Source organism: Cryptotermes secundus, unplaced genomic scaffold (genome assembly GCF_002891405.2).
Source record: "Cryptotermes secundus unplaced genomic scaffold, Csec_1.0 scaffold601, whole genome shotgun sequence".
Taxonomy (NCBI): domain Eukaryota; kingdom Metazoa; phylum Arthropoda; class Insecta; order Blattodea; family Kalotermitidae; genus Cryptotermes; species Cryptotermes secundus.
Genome location: NW_019726230.1, coordinates 5,313 through 15,181, shown reverse-complemented (window position 1 = coordinate 15,181; position 9,869 = coordinate 5,313). Strand labels below are relative to the sequence as shown.

General features: G+C 36.6%; 1 protein-coding gene across 1 annotated transcript in view; it reads left to right on the top strand.

Annotated features, from left to right (window-relative positions):
• The window catches only part of LOC111864051 (gastrula zinc finger protein XlCGF7.1-like), an 11,977-nt gene extending 3,282 nt beyond the window's left edge, over positions 1-8,695 (top strand). The window contains exons 2-3 of the mRNA XM_023851005.2: positions 2,439-2,596; positions 7,889-8,695. Of these exons, the coding sequence (XP_023706773.1) occupies positions 2,474-2,596; positions 7,889-8,509 (744 nt within the window). The 5' untranslated portion in view covers positions 2,439-2,473 and the 3' untranslated portion in view covers positions 8,510-8,695. The remainder of the gene's footprint in view (positions 1-2,438; positions 2,597-7,888) is intronic.
• Positions 8,696-9,869: the final 1,174 nt, after the last annotated feature.

Here is a 9,869-nt window from a genome sequence, read left to right as displayed (position 1 = left end):
AGAATTTCATCTCTAACTTTGTGGTATATCTCTCTAAATAATTCAAAGCTGAAGATATTCTCTGTGTTTTGTTTGTGAACATATATTCGCTCACCTTTGAACATACTATAACATTGAATTACAGTTTCTTCACTCATTATATTTTGCCCGTAAACCGCGTATTATTCACATATATTTTTGCAGCACACTTGTATTATCACAAGGAAGAGGGTAACAGTGCGATTTCAGAATCTAGCCGAATTATAATTCGCAGGACACGTAAAAACTCAATATGTAGAGACAAAAACAAACAGAAACTGACCAGTTTTGTGACGCTACTTCGCATGAACCAGCTCTCCCCCGCTCCTTCATTATTTTCTTAATTTAAGAGGAGGTTACTTTCAGAATATTCCTCGCATTACAGTGCCAACGAAATATGGAACATCGCAAAAGTACGTGAAATATTTGGTTCTGACTGCGTTGAATATGAATATTACCGTCTTCTTGAATGTGACGACGTATAGACTTGAAAAATTTTATCGAACATACGGATTAACGAACTATCTCAAATTTTAGGAGGAAGTGCTTAATCCACCTTGAAGATGGAGTCAGTAGGACAATTGGAAACGAAGGTAAACACATACCAGAATTTTCGTCACACCACACAAAAGAGTAGTCTTCTCAACTTCTGGAAATAATATGTAATCAAGATGTAAGGCCTCTTTCTTTCTTGATACGCAGTTGCCTTAGCACCTAAGTAATGGCACACACTGCTCCAGTTGAGTGGATGATTATCGGAAATCACCAGCTCCAGAACACGTAATTTTATAGAAGAGCGCGCAGAAGTAATGAGGACATAACAGGACAAGTAACTTGCCTTCAAAATAACTAAGTGTATTTTCTTTACAGTTTCTAATATGTCTTCGTGCCGAAAATTTGCCTGATTTTGAGAGGAGTAACAAGAAATATGCAACCCCAAAAATTTCAAAATTAATTTTCTGTTGGAGTTACCTGGTTTTATAAATCACTTTTTAAATTTTTACTAACATTCGAGTTTTCGATGTCGTGTTGAAGAGATACTGAATTTAAAAACAAATTTGCAATATTACTGAATTATAAGTTCACTGAAATCCGGAGATAATAGTGTTAATACATATGAGTGTCTCAGTAGATAGGTCATCCCTGGAAACTGCAACCAGAAATGTGAGTTGCTTGTTTCGAGAATTTTGCATTTATATCATCTAATGAATTAAAAAATGTGTCTGACTTTGTGTGTTAAAATCATAACAGAAACCCAGCAACCTAAAAAGCTGAAGCTTGGCATTAGCAGTTAGGGACGTCTGAGTGATTGCATCTCGGGTGTATTCCTTTACATTTATGTCCCTTCTGTATACGGACTAAAGGTAAGTAATATGCACGTTAACGATATCTGTGTAGAACGTAAAATCGTGACCGTATTATATACATAATATTGGGGACAAAACCAGTTTATGTCATGAGTTTGCTCTTGTAGTGTTAAACAATATATATGTACTATTGCAAAATAATGAGGGAATGAAACCAAGAACTTTGTTCTGACGATGACAGAATTTATATGTAGCAATACCTCGAACAAAAAGTACAGAAAATGTGCCCATATTTCCAGTATTTTTTTCCCTGCACTCTAATAATTGCATCTGGATATGTGGGTGTTTGAAGAAAGTTGCATGTAACGTAGATTTCTAATTTTGTTAATGTTTCGAATTTTTTTCATATATAGAATTATCTGGTAGAAAGAAGGTAAAGTTGTCTCTGTGTTTAATTGATGAATCAGTAAAACCATGAATATACATGTGGCAATGGAGCTATGTCGCCACCGTTCTTGTAATCGGCAATAAATGGAGACGAGCTCCAAGAACTGGCTTATTTACCCTAGTGGAAATATCCTCCTCTACCAAGTAGAGAGAGTCTGGGTGGGTCTCAGGCCCGGTCTGGACGCAGTGGAATAGAGAAAAGTATCATGCTCCATTCGGGGATAGAACCCCCGTTGTCCCTCCTGCAACCCCTCTGTATAAAGACAGAGCTATTCCGGAACAACTTAAGTTGAACGTTGTCTTCGAACAGCAGATTAATTACTTCAGTTCTTCATTTAAGCCCACAACGGCTCTTCTTTCACATATCTGGCGAAAAGGCTGAGAAATTTGCCTATGAAAAGCAGTTAAATTTTACTAACTGCGCTTCAGTGTAACGCAATAGAACCTGTTGAAAAATGTATTCATATGTAAATGCGCATTGCAGTCGCATAATCTGTATTTAATTTAAAAGAACGGGGATTGTCAATGACAGGGGTGTAAACTTTCCGATTCTTGTATTGGAATATCATATCAAATTATATTGCTTCATTTTCTGACATCGGAGTGATGTATTTCATTGCACGCTCTGGTGTGTCAGTGTCTAAACTTTATGTGTGTTCGTCACAGAGCAACAGAAGAAGAAGAAGACTAACAAGAGAAGAATGGCAAGTGAAGAAGTACGCCTTTCGAGACTGCGAAGGACGTTGCATTCCTTAGCAACTCGAGTCCCAAAAATAATTCTGACACGAGTTGACTGGACATTTCCTGCTTTGAAGAATCAGGCTGTAAGTATTGTGCGTCCAATTATAAATTTATAGCATACAAATTTTTATTACTAACTTTATTCAAATCATAATTTTCTTCTTCTAAATTATATGTGCCAGTAACCAAATTAAGTGCAGTTTTTTTACATAATATTTCACTGTTAGTGTGTTAGATCTCTATACATCTCACTTCCTTGTAACCTTGCTGATCTCAGTGTTACAACTGAAATTTCAAAACACTTAGGAACAACAGACATTCGCTTCACTTTAAGACATCCTGAAATTTTGTTCCTCTAATATCCAGTCTCTTATTCCTCTCGCAGTTCTGTCTTGGAGGCCTACGCGTAAGCACCTACGTTCCTAGAGGTCTCAGCACAAACGTACGGTATGCATTTTTTCCCCAAATTCCAAATTACACGTGCAGTCTTCTGCCTAAATGGCTGTACCACGAATAGGGAACAGAAGCCCGTTTTCATATTTTCCGGTGACTGTGAAGAATAAGGGCTTCGAATTATATTACGCGACACTTGGTATTTTTCTATTAGATGCTGTCTCTAAATTACAGAGCTTAGCACAATTATTCTCTACGACAGAGCAATTGTTATCATGTGGGTCTGTGAATCATTTATTCTAAACGGTATTTTACTGAAACTATAACTTTTCAGTTAATAAGTCTTTACATCGTCCTAATTCTACGTTTTTATTCTTCTTTTCTATGCCAGTACACTCTTCTACAACATGTTTCTGCCTCACATGGCCATCTTCACATGTGGTTACTCTTGCTAAAGTTGTTGCACTGTGTCTTTAATTTCGTTACATGTGGGATGTGTTGTTACTTGCAATAAAATTACAATTAAATCCGTAAAATTATGGTCCTGGCTTTTCGCTAGCAGCGCTAAATGACAACTCAGTCTGATACGACTTTTTGTGGTATGTTGGTGTATATCCTTGTTGAATCATTCTGGCTCGATATGTAGTTTGTAGGATTTTTATAGAAAGAAGCAATGCTTTCCACATGCACACGTCAAATATTACAAATAAAGAAAAAGACGTACAGCTGAAGAACACCAAAATGAAAACAGATGATTGACCCACGTAATTAGAAGTAAACCGAAGCAACTGCATAAGAGAAAGTGAACAGCAGATTCCTTAATCACAGTAACTTGTACACCTGAGGATGGCCGGAACATGTAGCGACAATAAAGAAAGAGACAGTAGAATAGTAACCGAAGGTACACATACACGGCATAAAGGCACAAGGCAAAATCAGACCTGTGCTGTACAACAGGAACATAAGACTTGACTTTATGTACAGGAATATCATTTTCACACGGTTCAACCTGCTCTAAACCAGTAAGAATTTCAAGAAACATATATGTAAAATTGTTACACATACAAAGCAAAGGATGAGGCTTCTCTCGCAAATAATTCCAGTCGGTGGCAGGACCTGTTTAACTCACTGTATTAACTAAAGCCTAGCATGGCGTGTGCCGCATGCAACTATTCCACTTAGACTGAGAGACACTTGTTAGTATTTACTTAGAGAAATTTAGGTTTCTATTAATAAACTTTGAGGACCTAGTTGGGACATAATTTCATCATGGTTTCCTCTTGCGTAAAAGTATTGGTAAAGGTGTCAGGTGTAATAGTGAAAATGCCTCCGAGCCCAACTCAACTTCAGGATCTGATAGCATTTCTGATTCTTTCAGAGTGTTAAATTAAATGCAGCAAATATTGGACCAACACACGTCAGTAAGGATTTTAATGCCAAGGAACTTCTTCGTGAACAGGGAGCAGTATGGTTAAACAGATAAGAAAACTTCGATTTTTTTTAGACATGTAAGAAGTCATTGTCTCGTGGGAATAATTTGTTGGGACATGCAAGTGGAAGTAGAAGAGAAACGAAGTCTCTCTGTGAAATGTGTCTAACATTGTTAATTCCTGAGCATAGTGCAGTACAAGGATCAAGTGGACTCAGAGAGCCTTATTCTTGCAAAGATTGCAAGAAGTTCACTAGTCACTCTAATTTTCAAAACCATACTAGAGTGCACACTGCAGAACGGCCATTTTCTTGCGAAGTGTGTAAGAAAACGTTCGCCCAGGACTTTCACCTAAACAGGCTTCTCAGCGAACACAGTGGAGAACGTCCTTTCTCGTGCAACGTGTGAAAGCAAACGTTCGCCAAGCGCTGTAACCAAAACACGCAGTCAGAATGCACAAAGGAGAACGGCCTTTTTCGTGCAAAGCGTGTACGAAAACTTTCGCACGAGATCTATCTTAAACGGGCATCTCAAGGCACAGAGTAGAGAGCGACCGTTCTCGTGCGATGTGTGCAAGAAACGGTTCACTCAGCTGCATAACCTAAACATACATCTCAGAATACACAGTGGAGATAGACCCTTTTCTTGCGAAGTGTGTAAGAAAACTTTCGCTAATAGATATATCCTGAAGAAATATCTGAGAGTGCACAGTGGAGAACGGCATTTCTCGTGTAAATTGTGCAAGAAAAGGTTCACTCGCCGCTTCATTCTGAATATGCATCTCAAAACACACAGTGCAGAGCAAGCATGATCGTGAGATATGGAAACGAATGTTCACTTGTGATGGAAGACAAAAAATGCGTCACATGGAATATCATGAGAGGTAACGTTTTCTTGTTATGTGTGCATGGAAGCATCAATTCAAAGTGACGGTGCGAGTATACAGATATATTCTGAATTTTGCATTTCTATGAAAATATATTTATTGTATCTACTGAATTTTTATGTTTAAAATGTTATATTTAACTTCAAGAATTTATCTGGTTACAGAACCTCGACGTTTTACTGTGTGATAAGTTTCGGTCCAAGTTTCATAAATTTAAGTCCTCACTGTTCCCTTGAATAAAACAAGTTTTAATTATATAATCTATCTTTTCGTATTTCTATAGTTTTTATTCAAATTTTTTAAGTTTCATTTCACTGTATTACAGGAATATTCCCATATCACTCTTCTCTGTCCACTGTTACAAAGATATGTACAAAATTTAATTTCATATATTTTTTTTTTGTTTCTCTTCAATTCATTGAATTTTCACAATTACCTAAACTTGTTTTCTTGCGCGAATTCATTATTGTTTATTTGAAAGCATGATTGGTCCATGATTTATGCTAACCGTCTTACAGTGCATACACGTTTTTCACCTTACACTTCTCTTTTGCACTACATGTTGCAGCACTAATGTGCCATCCTAAGGTGCGTTTTCTCTATGCACTTCTAACTACTGCATTGCATGCCCCGATATCTTCATATTAAAATGACTAAAATATATATTCGTTTGATATATGTAATAATAGATTTTAAATATTAAATCTTTTCAGGATTCGTCATCCTTACGTCGTATCTCAATACGCGAATCACGCCAAAATACCTCTGTGGGAGCACTCTTCCTATATTTATGTGTATCTGTAACGTGAAATTGTTATTTATTAATACCACATTCTGACTTTATCTATTATGTGTGGTTTTATAATGTTTAATACTGACTGTACTCTTTGTTGTGTCTTGTGATTGGTCTATTAGGCCCACAAAGTGGGGCATCTGTACATATAGTACAAAAGAAGTAAGAAAAATTACAAAACTTTTTAAAGACACACAGACGAAAATAGCATTCCGCACACGAAACACAATAGAAAACATACTCAAACAAAAACCACAATTGGACAAATACAATAAAAGTGGCATATACCAAATGAAATGTGTAGATTGCCCATTGAAATATATTGGGCAAACGGGCCGAACATTTAACGCTAGATATAAAGAACATATACATGATATTAGAAATAATAATAGCAATTCTGGGTACTCAAATCACATACTAAATACAGGACATGCATACGGAACAATAACAGACGTAATGGAAGTTATAACAACAGGAAAGAAGGGTAGACATTTGAATACATTAGAGAAATACCATATATATAAAATAAGTAAGAAGGGCCTACACGTGAATGACACACACATAGAAAAATACAATCCCAAATTCCAAACGATACACGAAATCTATACAGACTAACGGTACCTCCAACACTCACCACTACCCATTCCCCCGCCAACACTCACCAACATAAAACACAGCACACAAAGCACCAGACAGCACACGTATTAAAGACAAGCAGCGACACACACAGAGAGCCTACACAGAGTAAGTACAAATAACAGTATAAACATATAAGAATAACATAACATAACGTAAAATAGTAATACGAATATTTGTATATTACAGACAATACCTGAACAGCAATAAAACAAGAAGTAGCCGCTGCAGCACTATAGACATAGGGCGTGTACCCCGAGGAAATTTTAATTTTTAAAATTTGGAAAAAGAAAAAGAACGGAAAATTTTTTAGACATATTAATTTTGCATTGAAGTGTTAAAAAAAGTGCCAATTTTAGAAATCAAATTGACGCGTGTAGGTTAACAAAGATTTTATACATACATACAATTGGGAATACTGGTGATTTTAAATTTTAAACTACGGGCAGTGTAGCAGCTACGTAAGAATACAAACATGATGATGGCCATTTAGGGCCGAAACATGTAGTGTGGAGGAAGGGAAGAAGAAAAACTACAATTAAATTGTTGCACTTAAGACGGAGTTCGTCTCATATACTGTGTGAGTGTAACAGGATGCTTAAATATAATATTATATTTTAGATTTGGAATAGTGGAGTTACCTTCGGATTCAACTTTCTTATGTGATTTCCTTGGTTCTTGAATTGCAAATGATATATACTGTACTTAGTGAAACAGGGGCAGAGGTTTGCCTGATCAATAAAACCAACGTTAAGTAAACTAGAATCTGAATCCTGAAAATTTCATAAAATTATATTCCACTGAAAATCTACTGATATAATTACATTATTACTTAATTGCTATAAACATATACCAACAGGATATGGAGTAAGGAATTTCGCTAAGCATGGAATGGACTCAGAAATTTTAAAATGTCCTGAAATGTCATTCAGAGGAACTGTATGTGCATTAATCAACGAGTTTTTCAAAGAATTATTATAAATGCCTGCATAAAGGTTATTCATCACCCACAATATCCTCCACTAGGTTGGTCTAGTTTTACGTGACTTGGTTACTTAAAATACTCACTTAAAGGTATTATATGAAGATCAGTGTGTGTTGTGGTTCACGAGGGGACACAATGCCATCTAGCTTCCTTCTCATGCAACAATATTTCTCAACGTGACAGCTGAAATACTTCAAAACGCCCCTGAGCCCAGCTCCACTGTAGGTATTGATAGGGTTTCTCTTTCTTCCAGAGTGTAAAATTAAGTGCAACAGCGCACCTGAAGGGAGTTAATGCAGAGGAACGTCTTTGTGAACAGAGTGCAGGATTGCAAGAGTTATACGGAGGAGAGGACCTTCATACGTGCGAGATATGCAAGAAATCATTCTCTCGTAAATATAATCTATCCGGACATGCAAGTGGAAGCAGCAGAGAAACAATGTCTCGTTGTGAAATGTGTATCACATCGTTAACTCCTAAGCGTAGTGAAACACAACGATTCGGTGCTGCTATACGGCCTTTTACATGCAATGTATGTAAGAGAAGTTTCACTGGTCGCGCTAAACTAGAAAATCATATCAGGGTACACACGGGAGAACGGCCATTTTCCTGCGAACTGTGTAAGCAAAGATTCACTCAGCTCCATAACCTATACAGGCATCGAAAAGTACACAATGGAGAAAGACCATTTTCTTGTGAAGTGTGTAAAAAGGCTTTTGCTGAGAAGTATACCCTGCAGAAACACCTCAGAATGCACAGTGGAGAACGGCCTTTTTCGTGCAAAGTGTGTAAGAAAACTTTCGCTAATATTTCGAACCTAAACATTCATCTCAGAATACACTCTGTACAACGACCTTTTTCGTGCAAAGTGTAAGAAAAATTTCGCTCACAGCTCGAACCTAAACACCCATCTCAGAATGCACAGTGGAGAACGACCTTTTTCGTGCAAAGTGTGTAAAAAACTTTCGCTCACAGCTCGAACCTAAACAAGCATCTAAGGAAGCACACTGGAATACGACTTTTACTTGCGATGTGTGTAAGAAAATGTTCACTCGTCGCTTTATTCTGGATATGCATCTCAAAATCACACAATGCAGAACAAGCATGATCATGCAATAAGAACGGTAATGTCCGCCCATGGTCAAAAAAAATTGGTGTCACGCGGAATATCATAAGAGAGAATCTTTTCGTTTAATGCGTGCGAAAAAAGCATTCATTCAACGCGAAAGTACGATTCTACAGATATATATTAATTTTGCATTGCTATGAAAATATATTTATTATCTCAACTGAATTATTGTGTGTACAATAATCTGTTTCTCTTCAAGAATTCCTCTGGTTAGAGAATGTAAATGTTTTACCGTCTGATATGTTTCGGGCCAGTTCTGTCACATTTATATGCTCATATATACTCTCATTCTTTCGTATTTTTTCGTATAAGTTCTGTTAAACACTTTGAAGGTTTGTTTTTTTCTATTACAGGAATATCACACATCAATCATCTCTGTTTATTGTTATGAAGATATGTTCAATGTTTAATTTCATATTTTTAATATATTCTGTTCACATCATTGAATTTTTACGATTAAATTAGCTATTTTACTTGTATTAACTCAGTATTGTTTATTGGAAGGCTGATTGGTATAGTAGGTATATATAATTTAATTTTGGAATATTATAGTTACTTCCGGATTAGGTTTTCTTATGTGATTTCTCTGGCTCGTACCGAAAATTTTTTGCTGTTTATGTGTTTTAATGAACTGGTGTTCATCTGATGTAACTGGGATTTTGTTCCAGTGTAAAGAATTTTAACATCTTCCTTGTTTCCAATCATAATCTATTTTGAATTGAAACTGCTATTATTCTATAAGGATGAATATTATAACGGAGTGGCCATCGCGTTGACAGACAACAGAAATGTAAACACGGTTGGACTTGCAACAATAAAAGAATCTATGCTTTCTGTAGATCCTACCGACACACAAATAGACTGGTCGGTAAGCGATCACGGTGTATGTGTTTATTGTAGATCCATGTACATTCCGCTGCTATATAAAAAATTTGCAGTTCAAGATGACAGCAAAAAGCTGGAGAAGTACAGCAGTTACGAGTTACGAGCAGTAGCAGCAGCAGAATCACCCGAACAAGTACGCAAGCCAGTTCTCGGTAGGAGATAACGGAAATGTCGTAGTTCAAAAAGAATTAGAAGTCGGCCTCTGAATGTTTAACATGTG